Source organism: Dendronephthya gigantea, unplaced genomic scaffold (assembly GCF_004324835.1).
Source record: "Dendronephthya gigantea isolate DGI-Jeju-01 unplaced genomic scaffold, DenGig_1.0 000161F, whole genome shotgun sequence".
Classification (NCBI taxonomy): domain Eukaryota; kingdom Metazoa; phylum Cnidaria; class Anthozoa; order Malacalcyonacea; family Nephtheidae; genus Dendronephthya; species Dendronephthya gigantea.
The window spans coordinates 26902-45024 of record NW_021163171.1 but is presented as its reverse complement, the minus strand read 5'-3'; the positions used below and the strand labels follow the sequence as shown (position 1 = coordinate 45024).

Here is an 18123-nt window from a genome sequence, read left to right as displayed (position 1 = left end):
ACTTTATTTATACTGGATAGCTCTATCAGTTCTAAACTGTTCTTCCTAGAGGTCCAGTAAGGATCATCTCTTATTGATCCAGTGTTACTACAGGAGGAAACCTAAACTAAACTAACTTTATTTATACTGGATAGCTCTATCAGTTCTAAACTGTTCTTCCTAGAGGTCCAGTAAGGATCATCTCTTATTGATCCAGTGTTACTACAGGAGGAAACCTAAACTAAACTAACTTTATTTATACTGGATAGCTCTATCAGTTCTAAACTGTTCTTCCTAGAGGTCCAGTAAGGATCATCTCTTATTGATCCAGTGTTACTACAGGAGGAAACCTAAACTAAACTAACTTTATACTGGATGGCTCAATCAGTTCTAAACTGTTCTTCCTAGAGGTCCAGTAAGGATCATCTCTTATTGATCCAGTGTTACTACAGGCGGAAACCTAAACTAAACTAACTTTATTTATACTGGATAGCTCTATCAGTTCTAAACTGTTCTTCCTAGAGGTCCAGTAAGGATCATCTCTTATTGATCCAGTGTTACTACAGGAGGAAACCTAAACTAAACTAACTTTATTTATACTGGATAGCTCTATCAGTTCTAAACTGTTCTTCCTAGAGGTCCAGTAAGGATTATCTCTTATTGATCCAGTGTTACTACAGGAGGAAACCTAAACTAAACTAACTTTATTTATACTGGATAGCTCTATCAGTTCTAAACTGTTCTTCCTAGAGGTCCAGTAAGGATCATCTCTTATTGATCCAGTGTTACTACAGGAGGAAACCTAAACTAAACTAACTTTATTTATACTGGATAGCTCTATCAGTTCTAAACTGTTCTTCCTAGAGGTCCAGTAAGGATCATCTCTTATTGATCCAGTGTTACTACAGGAGGAAACCTAAACTAAACTAACTTTATTTATACTGGATAGCTCTATCAGTTCTAAACTGTTCTTCCTAGAGGTCCAGTAAGGATCATCTCTTATTGATCCTGTGTTACTACAGGAGGAAACCTAAACTAAACTAACTTTATTTATACTGGATAGCTCTATCAGTTCTAAACTGTTCTTCCTAGAGGTCCAGTAAGGATTATCTCTTATTGATCCAGTGTTACTACAAAAGGAAACCTAAACTAAACTAACTTTATTCACACTGGACTATCAGCTAAAACATTCTTCTAACAAGCCCAAGGTTATCCAAAGCATACTCACATCAAATTCTCTCCTTGCTTCGGTATAATTATTCTGTATTTCATTTTTATCCAACTCTGCCAAAGCTTTGTCGATGCTTTCGACCCAAACATTCAAATCGTCCACCGTTTTTTCAAAGTCCGAAACCTGTTTCTTCTGATGTTGAAGTGTGGTCTGGCGTTTCTCCGCAAGGGAGCTAAGATCTTCCCAAAGCTCGTTCACATGGTTGATACGGTCTTCAAGATTGTCCAATTGGGCAGTCTCGCTGAGATCGACAAGCTCGCGACCTTTTTGTGAGACGCTCTGAACTTCAGCCATTTTGCGAGTGAGTTGATGAATTAAATTCTAAAGAGATGCAATCGATTTTAGCGTCCAACTTGTTTACAGGGCAGCGTTATCATGTTTACAAACCGGAGGACGATAACACAAGTACGATCGTACTATAGGGACCAGGAACTGCGTAACCGAGTTTAATTTCTGAACTGCATTGTATTTATAACAATGGAGAGGACAATGTATTTCTAATCGTTTCCGTTTACTTATATATAGGCTGAGTATTAATGATATGTATATATTATTTGCTGCAAATATATCGAGAATTGCTTGTAACTTGCTTCAAAGGTCAAAAGTAGAAATTCGAACTCCGTCAATAATCGATGCGGAATATTGCTTAGAATAATTGTGCCAAGTTTCATTCCGATCAAACAAGTAATGCCAGCGCCTTAGGGTTTTTTTAAAGAGCGTCGCCCCCTAACAACAACAACAACAACAAGATTAGCAGCGGTTAGGGACCAGTTCCTGGTCCAACAAGTGTGTTTCGAGAAAAATCGATCATTATTAATTGATGAAACAACGTTTATTTGTTTTGAAGATGTATAATAAAAAACGCACGCACAATGACTAGCTCTGCCATTGAAATACTTAGCCGAAAATATTTACTATATCACACAGTCAAAAGACTCAATTTTTCACCAAAGTTTTATGAAAAACTAGGCGTCTTTTTCAAGCGGATATTTCTGTGTTTCAGTATCATTTCTAAGTATCATTTTGAAGAACATTTCACGTGCGATAAATTACACTAAGACTACACCTGATTCAACACGGGGGAATTTTGCTTTAGATCAATCAGCAAGCTTGTTTACATTTTCAGTAAGCCAATCAGAAAGCATAAATTTTGATAAAAAGTACAATATATACCATTTTACATGAAGTATTAAAAATGTAGGCATTCTGATTGGCTTTGAGTGAAAAATGTAAACAAATATAGCGAGAATTCCTCCAAGTTACCTTATTCCATTTAAGCTCTCCGTCGACATCTGACGGAAATCCTCCTTGTATTTTTCTGTTTAATTCCATTGAAGTGTCTTTCAACCATTTTTCAATATCGTTCATGTTTTTCTCGACTTCTTGCGACAATTCTAAAGCCTCTGTGAAGTCCTACAGTGAGAAATATCGACTCTTAGCTTGAGGTTTTCTTAGAATAACACTATTTCATCAATGTCAGATGATTTTACTCATCAGTGGAAGAGTACTGTCAGTTAATAAGTTAACAAAACTATCTGTCAGTGTCTCTTGTTAACCCATTAGCTTGCAATGCACCCAGATGTGACCTACTTTAGTATTTTACTCTGGTAATGTCAGATAATTTTACTCATCAGTGGAAGAGCAATTGAACGAGGCGAACACTTCACTGACCTGTTCTTTCTTCTTCAACTTTGCCTCCATATCAGAGTGTTGCTCAACAACTTCCTCGATGCGTTTCTCAATTCCAGATTTTTTCGACGCGTCAGGGATTCCCGACATAATCTTCTGACCCGTCCTCTTGAACGAATCGATTGTCCGTTTCAAATTCTCGTTCTCGTCTTGCAGTTTCTGAAAAATAAGTGACAAAAGAGACCATTCAACAGCAAGCGAAAAAAAACAACATAAAATAAACATTAACTACGAAATTTCAACAGACATAAACTGGAGCATTTCACTTGATGAAGATAAATATCAGTTTAAGGTTGAGTGGATTTTAAATTTATGAATAAGGTTGGATTTCCACTTGCAAAGGAATGGTTCGCAAGCGAAATATTTGCATATTTTTTATTTTGAATTTCAAACAGTCAAGTTGAAATAATTGTTCAAATTACTGTCAAAATTCAAAAACAAAATCTGCGAATAATATTTAGCTGGCGAACCATTTCCTTGCAATTGGAAATCAAGCCAAAGACCTAATCGGGATTGTTTGAGAAAAACGCGGCCAAAATTCGGCCTCTTGGGCAATTATCAAATCGCTCGTGAAAGCTCACTTAGCAAATCAATGGCAAAGACAACCCCTTAAAAGGTTTAGGTTTTAGTATATAAATTTGCTTCGGTTATCCATCAACCATGAACCTACAAAATATCATATTTCAATACCTTGCATTCATCCAGCTGTAGTTTTATTTCTCGCGGTTCTGAGGAAGTCAGGCGTATTTTTTTCAAAGTTCTTGCAATGCCATCCACAGCAGACAATATCTGACCATGGTAGGACACGAATTCTGATTCCATTTCGCGAGATGGTCTGGCTTTGAGCTCTTCAAATTTCGCCTGCATCAGCTTCCACTGAGCATGGACCTCTTCCATCGCGTGATTCACCTCCTTCTTCTGTTTATCTGAAGCGTTTGCGAGCAATTCACGATTTTGTTTCTCCAAAGCTTCGAGCATGTTCTCATGTTCAGCAAAGTCGGCCTTCAATTCCTGCAAATAAAACCATCATAGTTAGTTTCCTCCTGTCCTAACACTGGATCAATAAGAGATGATCCTTACTGGACCTCTAGGAAGAACAGTTTAGAACTGATAGAACTATCCAGTATAAATAAAGTTAGTTTAGTTTAGGTTTCCTCCTGTAGTAACACTGGATCAATAAGAGATGATCCTTACTGGACCTCTAGGAAGAACAGTTTAGAACTGATAGAACTATCCAGTATAAATAAAGTTAGTTTAGTTTAGGTTTCCTCCTGTAGTAACACTGGATCAATAAGAGATGATCCTTACTGGACCTCTAGGAAGAACAGTTTAGAACTGATAGAGGTATCCAGTGTAAATAAAGTTAGTTTAGTTTAGGTTTCCTCCTGTAGTAACACTGGATCAATAAGAGATGATCCTTACTGGAACTCTAGGAAGAACAGTTTAGAACTGATAGAGCTATCCAGTATAAATAAAGTTAGTTTAGTTTAGGTTTCCTCCTGTAATAACACTGGATGAATCAGAGATGATCCTTACTGGACCTCTAGGAACAACAGTTTAGAACTGATAGAGCTATCCACTTAGTCACGCTTCTATTGAGACTAACCTCAATGGTGGTAACATCCACAGGCTCGCTGCTGTCTAGCTTGCGTTCAATGACTTGGATAGATTTTGTAATCCATATTTTAATCACTCCAATGTCTTTCTTCGATTTCTCCCGACGTCCGAGCTCCTCCTCGAGGATCTGTTCTATATTCTTCACCCGCTCTTTTAGATCACCCAGGAGGTTTTGGTATTCCTGAAGGCGCTGTTTCACTGTTACCATAGCTACCTTCTTCGTGATCAACTGCTGAGCGAGAGTACTTGGAGATTGCGGGCCATCCTCGTCAAGTTCTGACATCCGTTTTTGTAGAGCCTAAAAAACGTTTCATTTTTAGCTTGCAATGCACCAAGATGTGACCTACTTTAGTATTTTAATCTGTCTAATGTCAGATGATTTTACTCATCAGTGGAAGAGTACTGCCAGTTAATAAGTTAACAAAACTATCTGTCAGTGTCTCTTGTTAACCTATTAGCTTGCAATGCACCCAGATGTGACCTACTTTAGTATTTTACTCTGTCTAATGTCAGATGATTTTACTCATCAGTGGAAGAGTACTGTCAGTTAATAAGTTAACAAAACTATCTGTCAGTGTCTCTTGTTAACCCATTAGCTTGCAATGCACCCAGATGTGACCTACTTTAGTATTTGACTCTGTCTAATGTCAGATGATTTTACTCATCAGTGGAAGAGTACTGTCAGTTAATAAGTTAACAAAACTATCTGTCAGTGTCTCTTGTTAACGAAGACTCACCCTGAGGCATTTCTCCATGATTGTGTCATCTTTCCCCACAGACTCATGACAAGTCTGGACGTTCTTCTGTATCTCCCCAATCCTCTCCGTTTCCCGGTCGATTGCGCGATCAAATGTTTTGATCTCCGATTGTAGTTTTAACACGTCTTGTTGTTTTTTGTTGAGAAGGGCTTTTAATTCTGCCCACTCGGTGTTGAAGACTCTGATTTTCTCGCGAAGATTAGCAGCGGCTGCCTTGTCTGAACGAGAGATCAGCTTGTTTGCTGTAGTGTTGATTTCAGCAACTGCAGAATTATTCTTGCTCACTTCATGAAGAACTTCCTAAAACGGGAGAATCAAGTCTTGTTTATGTTTGATCAAGCAATGATAGTTGATGAAACTCTCATGTAAACTCTCGCTTGTCAACTCTCATGCAACTCTTGCTCTCGTTTGATCAAGCAATGATAGTTGATGAAACTCTCATGTAAACTCTCGCTTGTCAACTCTCATGCAACTCTTGTTCTCGTTTGATCAAGCAATGATAGTTGATGAAACTCTCATGTAAACTCTCGCTTGTCAACTCTCATGCAACTCTTGTTCTCGTTTGATCAAGCAATGATAGTTGATGAAACTCTCATGTAAACTCTCGCTTGTCAACTCTCATGCAACTCTTGTTCTCGTTTGATCAAGCAATGATAGTTGATGAAACTATCATGTAAACTCTCGCTTGTCAACTCTCATGCAACTCTTGTTCTCGTTTGATCAAGCAATGATAGTTGATGAAACGATTTACAAAAGAAGCTATACTGTACGTTATATATAGTTTTTTATATATACGTTCAAATACAAACAAAACTAAACGCTATCTTATTCACGAGGTTATTTCGTTGCAACAACAGAATTTAAGTCTAATACAATGACTCTCTACTTTGTTTTCTTCAAGCAAGAACCTCATATACTCTCAAACGTAATATCAACTGTCAATATTACCTGGCTCAGCTGAGAAGAATAGATTTCATTTTGCAAAGGACGACAATCTCACAAGCGTAATAATAAAAACAAACCAAAGTTCATGCATTATATGAACACACAAAGAAGCTTGCATATTTAACCAGCTTGCTGATAAATTGTCCAAACCACATTTACTGTTTTTCTCATCAAACATTTATGTACTGTACTCATTGGAAAAAACTATTTTTGGATTTCGTTTGAGCAAAATGCGATTAAACAACGGATTTAAGAACTGCTTATACGCGCTAGGTTGCCGGGATAAATTACTTTGAATAAAATTCACCGGGAACAGAATTCACTGGATCTTTTTTAAACGCGAGTAATCTTTAATTGCTCGTGAAAATCGCGGTAAAAATTTCAAAACACAATTTAAAGATATCTGCTGTTATTATTAAACGAACTGGGCGCTGTTTTTTATAATAATTGTGACAGTTTAGGTCGATAAATGTTTAATTTTCCTAAATTTGTTTTATATATATTACACGCGTTTTTACGCAGAGATTTGTAATTTTGACAAGGCGAATCCTGAATTTTAAAAAGATAAAAATCTTAAGCGAAGTAACCTTGTTTAATATTGAGATATTTCATTTGACATTCGTTTCAAATTCTATAAAATGCAGGATTTACAAACGCGAAATCGCCACGGCAGACCTGAAACTCTGGCAGTATAATCTTGTTAAATGTTGATGCGAATTTGCAAAGCGATGACATTGCTACTAAACAAATTAAGACGTCTAAAAGCTTGCAGTATTTCCATATCATTCGTGTATATGGGTTAAAAACATAGCGCTTGATGCAAGGAATGAAAAACCGAGCGAATTTCAGAATGAAAACATTGAAAATACGGCCTGAAACTCACCTTGTAGTGATCAAGTCTCTCTTGCGTCACGTCAGCATGCTGTAGTGTGCTTTCGTCATCCTCGACGCCTGCGCGCGCATGCTTCATCCACGTGACCAAGCGCTTGATATCTTGGTCCAGTTTCTCGGCATCGTTCAGAGCCTTGGAGAGCTTCTCTTTTTGTTCGTTCGATTGCTGCACAGCGGTCGCCCAGTTTGATTTTAGATCGCTCAGCTGTTGCTTCACCTTCGTCGCGTACTCGGGTTCGGATTTGTTCGTGATATAGGTACCAGTCTCTTGTAATGAATCCATTTTGCGCTGCAGTTTCCCAATGTCGCCTTGTAAAGCCTTGAAATGAATAGTTAAATTTGTTGTAAAGCGGTTGAGTAATTTGGCTGGATAATGCTTTAAAATCGCGGCTTACCTCGCACTGATCTAGTTGGACTTCAAGAGACTCTGGATCGCCATCAACAACTTGCTCTTGAATGAAGCTTTCGACATCTCCGATCCATTTCATTAACCCAGCAATCTCGCTTTGGAACTGTCTAGTTTGATTTATACCTAAAGCAAAAGTATTTTCAATATTAAGACCAAAATTATTTTATCATTATCAACAGATGAGTAAAATTATCTGGGGCCGGTTGTATCAAGCCCGTTTAGCTTAAACGGTGGATAAGTTCAAAATAGAAAGCAAGTCTATCGTTTTATTCAACAAGCAAACTAAATGTTTTTTAACTTAACACAAAGATACTGTTTACAACTACATATTCAGTGCATAATATTCCAATTGTCTCATTCAACAGAGTTGTAAGAGTGTTATTTAATTTTGATTTATCCACCGTTTAAGCTAAACGCTCTTGATACAACCAGCCCCTGGCATTAGACAGAGTGAAATACTAAAGTAGGTCACATCTGGGTGCATTGCAAGCTAATGGGTTAACAAGAGACACTGAAAGATAGTTTTGTTAACTTATTAACTGACAGTACTCTTCCACTGATGAGTAAAATCATCTGACATTAGACAGAGTGAAATACTAAAGTAGGTCACATCTGGGTGCATTGCAAGCTAATGGGTTAACAAGAGACACTGAAAGAGTTTTGTTAAACTTATTAACTGACAGTACTCTTCCACTGATGAGTAAAATCATCTGACATTAGACAGAGTGAAATACTAAAGTGGGTCACATCTGGGTGCATTGCAAGCTAATGGGTTAACAAGAGACACTGACAGATAGTTTTGTTAACTTATTAACTGACAATACTCTTCCACTGATGAGTAAAATCATCTGACATTAGACAGAGTAAAATAGGCTAATGGTAGTTTGAAATTCACATAAAACAACGACGTGAACATACCTTTAGAAATCTGGTTTTGTCGTTTTTCCAAAAGCAAGATAACTTCCTTCCATTTGTCGTTCAAACTAGCGAGATTTCGGCGCAGTTGTTCAGCCTTGGGTTTGCTCAGCGATTTCGTAACTTTTTCGCTGCTTTTGTTCAAATTATCCAAAACTTTTTGGTTGGACTTCAAGTTCGATTCCATCTCCTGGTGTGGCAAGAGAAATGAGATTAATTTTTAGGATATCCACAGATATGTCGACTCTAGTTTTATTGGATAGCTCTAAGGATCATCTCTTATTGATCCAGTGTTACTACAGGAGGAAACCTAAACTAAACTAACTTTATTTATACTGGATAGCTCTATCAGTTCTAAACTGTTCTTCCTAGAGGTCCAGTAAGGATCATTTCTTATTGATCCAGTGTTACTACAGGAGGAAACCTAAACTAAACTAACTTTATTTATACTGGATAGCTCTATCAGTTCAAACTGTTCTTCCTAGAGGTCCAGTAAGGATCATCTCTTATTGATCCAGTGTTACTACAGGAGGAAACCTAAGCTAAACTAACTTTATTTATACTGGATAACTCTATCAGTTCTAAACTGTTCTTCCTAGAGGTCCAGTAAGGATCATCTCTTATTGATCCAGTGTTACTACAGGAGGAAACCTAAACTAAACTAACTTTTTTGATACTGGATAGTTCTATCAGACTTACCCGTACGGCAGCTAACTGTTCTTCCAGCTTGACGGTGTCAGTTAATTTAAACTCAACAGTGATCTTTTCTTCAATATCTTTCAGAAGTTTAGATAAGCTTTCCATGGCGTCCAGGTATTGTCTTGGTGGCCCTGATTCTAATGCATTGTTCAAAGTTTTTGTCCTGGTTGCAAGCAAGTTTGAAACCTTCGACCATTTCTCTCTGAAGCGATTCAATTTTCGTTCCAGTTCAGCAGGTCTTTGGTTGGCTTCAAGCTCGGAATATTTCGCCATAAGATTGTCAAGTTCGGCTTGTTTCGCTTGAAGTTCTTCTTCCAGACGCTAAAATAGAAAAAGTGATAAATATTGTTAGTTTGAAAACAGTCTAAACTCACGAGAAAAGAATCTTTAATGTTTCTAGGGTTGAGCAGAAAATCCTCCCTAGAGAACCAAGTGAACTATCCAAGTCTAATTATGAGATCAGTGGAGACATATCCAGTCTATTTTTGAGGTCAGGATATAGCCTATCTAATCTTCATACGAGAGAAAGTTGAATTCAGTGTATTTTTGAGATCAGTATGAAATTTATCCAGTTTTTATTTTGAGATCAGTAGCAGACACATCCATTCTTGAACATTTGAGATCAGCAATTAATCTATCCAGTTTCAATCATAAGATCATCAAAACCTATCCAGTTTGTGTTTGAGATCTACATGGAAACATGCGACATATCCAGTGTACGCTTGAGATCAGTCAATCCACATACCTTGATAATCTTCTTCTGTTCCTGGAGCCGAGCCTCGTCATCCGGGATCTCTCCCATTCGGTCCAGTTCCTTCTCGGCTTCGATGACGATAATCTCCAGCGTGGTGATAATCTCGATAATATAACTCACTTTCTGGTCTTGGGAGACCTGTGTTAACCTGGCTTTTCGCTCCTCAAGCAAAACACATAATCTTTCCCAGCGTGTATTAAAGTCTGCCAACAACTGTTCAACCGTTGTCGCTCGATACGAAATGCTTTTCGTTTCTGTGATAATGTCCTCGGCTTTTCTCGAAACTCTCGTGATGCTCGCCTTTCTTTTCTTGACAGCGTTGTCCAAAGACTAACAGAAATGAAAATATGTTTGTCAATTTCACGTTGTCCCACAAAACCTTTTCGTTTCGAATTGTAAAGGGAATTAAAGATTGATTTTTTATGCTGCAATATGCCCGCTAAATGACAGTACTCTTCCACTGATGAGTAAAATCATCTGACATTAGACAGAGTAAAATACTAAAGTAGGTCACATCTGGGTGCATTGCAAGCTAATGGGTTAACAAGAGACACTGACAGATAGTTTTGTTAACTTATTAACTGACAGTACTCTTCCACTGATGTGTAAAATCATCTGACATTAGACAGAGTAAAATACTAAAGTAGGTCACACCTGGGTGCATTGCAAGCTAATGGGTTAAAAGTTTTACAAACAAACCTGAATGAGTTCTTTTTTCTCGCCAAGTTCCTTGGAAGATGCAGTGCTCGCCTCGGCCATTGGGGAATTTAATAATGTCTGTGTGTCATTCATCCATTGTAGAGTTTCATCAACTTCTTTTCGGAGATGGGTCAGCTTCACATCCAGACCCTTCAACTAAAAACACAACTTGTTGATAAGCCTTGCGATATATCTGGGGAGATTTGTGAAGGGCGTACAATGGATCTTACCAAAGTAAGTCTTTGAGTGACTTGAGAAGTTAGTGAATTCCATCTTTCGTTGAACTCCTCCATCTGATCTTGGATTTGTTTCACAGAAACTGAATCCTCGTCGACATTTTCCGCGACTTTCTGGGCTGCATCATTGAAATCTTGGAAAGACGCCTGCTGACGAGCCATTTCCATTTCCAGTTTCTAGGAAGAAAGACTTTGTGAAATTGGATAGTTCTATCAGTTCTAAACTCTTCTGCCTAGAGATCCAGTAAGGATCATCTGTTATTGATCCAGTGTTACTACAGGAGGAAACCTAAACTAAACTAACTTTATTTATACTGGATAGCTCTATCAGTTCTAAACTGTTCTTCCTAGAGGTCCAGTAAGGATCATCTCTTATTGATCCAGTGTTACTACAGGAGGAAACCTAAACTAAACTAACTTTATTTATACTGGATAACTCTATCAGTTCTAAACTGTTCTTCCTAGAGATCCAGTAAGGATCATCTGTTATTGATCCAGTGTTACTACAGGAGGAAACCTAAACTAAACTAACTTTATTTATACTGGATAGCTCTATCAGTTCTAAACTGTTCTTCCTAGAGGTCCAGTAAGGATCATCTCTTATTGATCCAGTGTTACTACAGGAGGAAACCTAAACTAAACTAACTTTATTTATACTGGATAACTCTATCAGTTCTAAACTGTTCTTCCGAGAGGTCCAGTAAGGATCATCTCTTATTGATCCAGTGTTACTACAGGAGGAAACCTAAACTAAACTAACTTTATTTATACTGGATAACTCTATCAGTTCTAAACTGTTCTTCCTAGAGGTTCAGTGAGGATCATCTCTTATTGATCCAGTGTTACTACAGGAGGAAACCTAAACTAAACTAACTTTATTTATACTGGATAACTCTATCAGTTCTAAACTGTTCTTCCTAGAGGTTCAGTGAGGATCATCTCTTATTGATCCAGTGTTACTACAGGAGGAAACCTAAACTAAACAAATTTATACGAAGCTCCCTAATGTTCAATAATGATCTCATATTTCTGGCGAACCTGTAGTTGTTTAATAGTTCGGTGAACGTTATCAATATCGCTGGCATCAATTCGTTTCATATCCTCGATTTCTTTCTCTTTAGAAGTGAGCCATTCGTTCAAACGGGCCTCCTCAGTAGTATACTGTTGCCAACTCACTTGCAGAACTTGAAGCAGTTCCCATCTAGAGTTCGTAAAGAAACACAAAATTAGCGAGATGTTGAATCAACAATGTTGGGGCGAAATATGCTGTGTTTTACAATTTAAATATACACTTCAATCACACCAGAGGCAGGTTGTATCAAGCCTGTTTAGCTTAAACGGTGGTTAAGTTCAAAATAGAAAGCAAGTCTATCGTTTTATTCAACAAGCGAACTAAATGTTTTTAAGCTTAATATAAAGCTACTGTTTACAACTACATATTCAGTGCATAATATTCAAGTTGACTCATTCAAGAGAGATGCAAGAGTGTTATCTAATTTTGAGTTATCCACCGTTTAAGCTAAACGGGCTTGATACAACCGGCCCCAGAATAACTGTGTACCTTTCTTCCGTCCATTTGCAAACACTGGACCATCTTTCTCCCAGAATTCCTAGCTGTTCTTCGAGTTCGGCCGTCGCATTGTCGTTGGCGTTGTCGTCGACGACAACCACCATATGGGTGAGAGAGTTCACCTTCTGCTGTTGTGCTTCTAGATCGTCTTGAAACGACTGAAAACGATAAACGTGAAATAGAGAAAACAATATACCAGTTTCATCTCACCAAATCTGAAGGAAACTCGTTTCTAAACAACTTTTTGTCAAGATGATCTGTGCTCTCCCTGCTTGCTCCTATCTAGTTTAATGTCAGGGGCTTGTCAATAATATGTTGCAAGGTTATTGACTGAACATATTTGTTAGAGAAGTCGATTTAGTAAGTTAATACCGTACCTTATGTTCATCAATTTGGCGTTTTAATGTGTCAACGTCAGAGCCGACTGGATCGCTTGATTCAATCTTTGCTTCAGCGGCTGTTAACCACGATGCCAGTTCATCAATTTGTCTTTGTTGTAGATCCATGAGTTGTTCATGAAGTCTGTAGGAGAACAAGGTTTAGTTTAGGTTTCCTCCTGTAGTAACACTGGATCAATAAGAGATGATCCTTACTGGACCTCTAGGAAGAACAGTTTAGAACTGATAGAGCTATCCAGTATAAATAAAGTTAGTTTAGTTTAGGTTTCCTCCTGTAGTAACACTGGATCAATAAGAGATGATCCTTACTGGACCTCTAGAAAGAACAGTTTAGAACTGATAGAGCTAGACGTACTTGCTCTGTCTATCCATCGCTGCTAATCTCAAAGCCTCCCAACGATCGTTCAACATGATCATTTGTTCTCTAATCTGGTGTTCTTCTTTCTCACCGACCAAACCTTCGCTGATCAGCTGATTTCCAAACTCCAAAACACTTCCGATATTCGACTGATGGTTTGTCAAATCAATCATGAAATACTAAACACGAAAATAGGAAGAACGACGATCATAGATCTTAATCCAATCTTATCCTAATCTGAATTCAATCTTCAAACAATCTTAAACTAATCTTAATCTGATCTTATGCTAATCTTGATTTGATCTTAAACTAATCTTAATCTAATCCTAATCTTAAATCAATCTTAAACTAATCTTAATCCGATTTTATCTTAATCTTGATTTGATCTTAAACTAATCCTAACCAAATCTTATCTTGATCTTAATCTGGTTTTAAACTGATCCTAATCAGATCATAATCTAATCCTGATACCTCGTGATCATGAAACTGGTCTTTGACAACATCCACATCATTGGAGATCTTCGCTTGACCTTTCAGTTGTTTTTCCGCCTTCTCCAACCAAGTCAAAACTTCGGTCAACGTGTCGTTGTAATCTTCCCATTCACCCTGAGATGATGTCGTCTCCTCTCCCGGTTCAGCCTGTAGAGGAAATATATCTATTCATCCAGTGTTTCTAGCGAGGTCTAACTGACTTTATTTATACTGGATAGCTTTATCAATTCTAAACTGTTCTTCCTAGAGATCCAGTAAAGATCATCTCTTATTGATCCAGTGTTACTACAGGAGGAAACCTAAACTAAACTGACTTTATTTATACTGGATAGCTCTATCAGTTCTAAACTGTTCTTCCTAGAGGTCCAGTAAGGATCATCTCTTATTGATCCAGTGTTACTACAGGAGGAAACCTAAACTAAACTAACTTTATTTATACTGGATAACTCTATCAGTTCTAAACTGTTCTTCCTAGAGATCCAGTAAGGATCATCTGTTATTGATCCAGTGTTACTACAGGAGGAAACCTAAACTAAACTAACTTTATTTATACTGGATAGCTCTATCAGTTCTAAACTGTTCTTCCTAGAGGTCCAGTAAGGATCATCTCTTATTGATCCAGTGTTACTACAGGAGGAAACCTAAACTAAACTAACTTTATTTATACTGGATAACTCTATCAGTTCTAAACTGTTCTTCCGAGAGGTCCAGTAAGGATCATCTCTTATTGATCCAGTGTTACTACAGGAGGAAACGTAAACTAAACTAACTTTATTTATACTGGATAGCTCTATCAGTTCTAAACTGTTCTTCCTAGAGATCCAGCGAGGATCATCTCTTATTGATCCAGTGTTACTACAGGAGGAAACCTAAACTAAACTAACTTTATTTATACTGGATAGCTCTATCAGTTCTAAACTGTTCTTCCTAGAGGTCCTACAAGTGAAGCACATACCTCGTAAGTGTTTTGAGTGACTTTAACGACACGAGAACTGCGTACTGTCTCAGTTGAGGTGCTGCTGAGCTCGCTGGAGTCTTCTAAAACGATCTCCTTGTGTGGTAGTGTATCAAACAGCGTAGTCAGGTACATCATTATCGATTTCTTGTCCGGCTGGTCACGATCGACATCTGACAGATGTAAAATAAGGAATCGTTACCTCGCTTACGAAATAGCCGATAATAGCTCGGAACCAGGATTTTGACACTCGGACTTACCTTCGGGGTCCAGAAGCATAGGTACCCCAAGATGGGTGTTAGCCACATTGAAGGCATGTTCGAGATTTGCACGAGAGCTATTCCTTAGCAAATGCTTATAATCAAAGAGGTCTGGCCTACGATAAAAATATCGTATTAGTTTAGATAGTTGTATAAAGCTTGGACAATGCTTCAGGGTTACCTGTGGCGATGAATGAGGGCATTGAACGCCAAGCCACTTTTCCAACTGCTCGTCAAATTCGTCACGTTAACCCCTTCATAACTACAAAGAAATAACAAAAGTTTTATTGTGAATTTAACAACTTATTGAAGAGCTTGTGTTCCAAGGGTGTCTCGGAACAAATTTTATGATATAACATTTATAGTACGCGCGTGCTGATTGGTCGAGAAGCGTGTTTCTATAACTGTATAGAAACTCGGGAATTTTCCCGCCGAAATTGACAAGCGAAGTAATGTAATGAGAATTTGTAATTGAATCGAATTATAATATTTGTACAAAAGCTTTTTGTTCAGTTATATTATAAAAGAAATAGAAAACATTTCTCCTGTGTTTCTATACAATTATAGAAACACTTGTAGGAGTTTGGGAGAACTCGAAATAACGTGAAAAAGCTCGTCCGAAGGGCTCGTTTTCCCACGGATTATTTTGATTTCTCCCAAACTCGAACGCGAGTTCTAAAACTGTATAGAAACACGGAGAATGTTTTCTATATTTCTTGCTTGTTTACGAGTCGAGATTAGAAATCAAAAAATGTGTAAAATATCGTTGTTTGTTACCCTTTTGTGGACTGTTTGCACCAAGCTAGAAGCGTTTTCTCGACCTTAGACATATCATGAACGTAATCCCCGACAACCTCGCGTAAAACGTCTCTCAACTAAAAAACAAGAGATGAGAAATTGAGTTTGCGAAGGGTCTTGAAACTTCGAGACTTGAAGCGTTGAAAAGAAACACGAATTAAGTTAATATTTTCGCTGGTCATTAGCAGTAAATTAGCTTAAAAGTCTAGCCTTTAGTGGCGAATTTTAAAAAGTGTACACGGTCATATTTTGAGCCATTGAGAGTCGGGTATTTTCGAACCGAAAGAATTTCGCCTGGAGACAGTATTTGTTTAAAAAAAACTTGGAAACAAACAATTTGCAAATATTTTATACTTTTATATTTGACCGGGAAAAGTGTTAGCACATGTGGACTGAAAATAGTCGCGGATTTCGAGCCTTTTTCAAGGTTATATTTTCTTTACGGTTTTTTAAACATATTTCAACTCAAAGTTTGAATATTAATACAAATTTGATCGCCGGCAATGGCTGGCTGCCACGATGTATTTATGTTTCATTGTCTAGAAGAAAGATTAGTCTAGGATGTAAATTGCCTATTGTAACAGATAAATTGCAATTAAATTTGCCGAAATTCGTATCGTCAAACAACCCAAGAACAGAAAACGAAGACCCGAGGTAAACAATGGTGATATATCACTAAAGAAAACTGGGCGTTTTTGGTCGCAATTTTACAATGAATTGGTGAAGCTCTTTGGGAGAATTCCGTGGCTTGGTCGTCTGCGGTCTTTGGTAAAAACAAGGTTGTTCATTTGTATGGTAATTCGCTCACAGCAAGACGAAGGACCACATACAGAGAGTTTAAAAACGTTATACGACCCTGCCTTTATATCAATACTAGACAGCTACAATATATTTATACCTCAGAGATATCATAACCTAGCAATCTATTGCAAATTCTATTAAGTTAAACCGATATACAATACTTTTCAAAGCTTCAGACTTTCAGAAATACACCATTACGATACAGACAGCATTGTATATGCGAAATATTGTTAGACATGAACGAGTTTTAAAGCCTATTCGTCTTTTTCCTTGAAGACTGAAAGCTATATTGTAGAACTCGATAGATCAGAATATATAGAAAAGAATTAACTATCATAGCATAACCCATCTCGGAAATCTCAGCATAATGGAACATAATCTATATATCAATAACCCAGGTTAATCTTCTATTAACTAACCATATATATACTACCAAATACAAGACGATCATAGCGTCTTATACTAAAGTCCCAGTCTTATGGGATCACAATAAACTAACCCCTTTATACAGCGATTTTACTATAAGTGAAAAATCCTACCCCGAAATATTTGTTTACAAGGGATCTGTATTACACAACCATATACAACTAACGGTGATAATCATAGCAGTTATATTTCATCTAAAGAGCCAAGCCTACTTTAGAACTATGAGATCTCCGAATTCTTTGAAAATTTGAAATCGTTTATATTGCATATTTGCGTTCAAATGTATAAAATATCCTTCATAAACTTACAAATTGAAAAACCAACAACGCTATACTAGCGAGACGGCAATTGAAACTCAATACAAGGTGAACCTTTGACAAGTTTAGCGGTTGTAAACAATACGGCGTCGAAAATCGCATGCAATTGCTAACGATGGTTGCAAAATATCGCTATATATGAATATTGCTTTACCTCTTGTAATGATTTGGCGGATCCTAGAAGTTTCAATGTTGAATAAAGCAGCGATAAACGATAGCAGACGAAATTGACAAGTAGACTTAGTAATAATATGGATAGACTAATACGTTCAAAAGCTATGCTCAGTATGGGGGCTGAGTTTGTTCAACTATACACTTAATAAATAATTCGCAAGTTTCAAATGTCAATTAAAATTCCTGACGCGTGTTGCGAGCAGGTATTTACTATCGCAAAGGATTTTAGACTTCTGTGAGTTTGTCAGTTCTAAACTGTTCTTCCTAGAGGTCCAGTAAGGATCATCTCTTATTGATCCAGTGTTACTACAGGAGAAAACCTAAACTAAACTAAATTTATTTATACTGCATGGATAGTTCTATCAGTTCTAAACTGTTCTTCCTAGAGGTCCAGTAAGGATTATCTCTTATTGATCCAGTGTTACTACAGGAGGAAACCCAAACTAAACTAACTTTATTTATACTGGATAGCTCTATCAGTTCTAAACTGTTCTTCCTAGAGGTCCAGTAAGGATCATCTCTTATTGATCCAGTGTTACTACAGGAGGAAACTTAAACTAAACTAACTTTATTTATACTGGATAGCTCTATCAGTTCTAAACTGTTCTTCCTACAGGTCCAGTAAGGATCATCTCTTATTGATGCAGTGTTACTACAGGAGGAAATCTAAACTAAACTAACTTTTTTATACTGGATAGTTCTATCAGTTCTAAACTGTTCTTCCTAGAGGTCCAGTAAGGATCATCTCTTAT

The 18123-nt window shown here is 37.3% G+C and overlaps 1 protein-coding gene across 16 annotated transcripts in view; it reads right to left on the bottom strand.

Moving 5' to 3' along the window:
- Positions 1–18123, bottom strand: part of LOC114537661 (dystrophin-like) — an 88692-nt gene that overhangs the window by 64577 nt on the left and 5992 nt on the right. For 15 of the 16 annotated variants that reach the window (XM_028558759.1, XM_028558752.1, XM_028558751.1 and 12 more), the window contains 22 exons: positions 15633–15730; positions 15037–15117; positions 14856–14971; positions 14596–14768; positions 13620–13787; positions 13146–13327; positions 12770–12914; positions 12384–12550; positions 11861–12023; positions 10817–10999; positions 10587–10742; positions 9879–10217; positions 9134–9454; positions 8438–8624; positions 7506–7642; positions 7103–7429; positions 5254–5574; positions 4506–4814; positions 3590–3910; positions 2882–3058; positions 2474–2623; positions 1208–1531 (listed from right to left, as the gene is read on the bottom strand). In XM_028558759.1, coding sequence (XP_028414560.1) covers positions 1208–1531; positions 2474–2623; positions 2882–3058; positions 3590–3910; positions 4506–4814; positions 5254–5574; positions 7103–7429; positions 7506–7642; positions 8438–8624; positions 9134–9454; positions 9879–10217; positions 10587–10742; positions 10817–10999; positions 11861–12023; positions 12384–12550; positions 12770–12914; positions 13146–13327; positions 13620–13787; positions 14596–14768; positions 14856–14971; positions 15037–15117; positions 15633–15730 — 4545 coding nt within the window. Of the gene's footprint in view, positions 1–1207; positions 1532–2473; positions 2624–2881; positions 3059–3589; positions 3911–4505; positions 4815–5253; positions 5575–7102; positions 7430–7505; positions 7643–8437; positions 8625–9133; positions 9455–9878; positions 10218–10586; positions 10743–10816; positions 11000–11860; positions 12024–12383; positions 12551–12769; positions 12915–13145; positions 13328–13619; positions 13788–14595; positions 14769–14855; positions 14972–15036; positions 15118–15632; positions 15731–17351; positions 17467–18123 lie in introns of those variants that run through there. The other variant, XM_028558763.1, reaches the window with a different exon arrangement.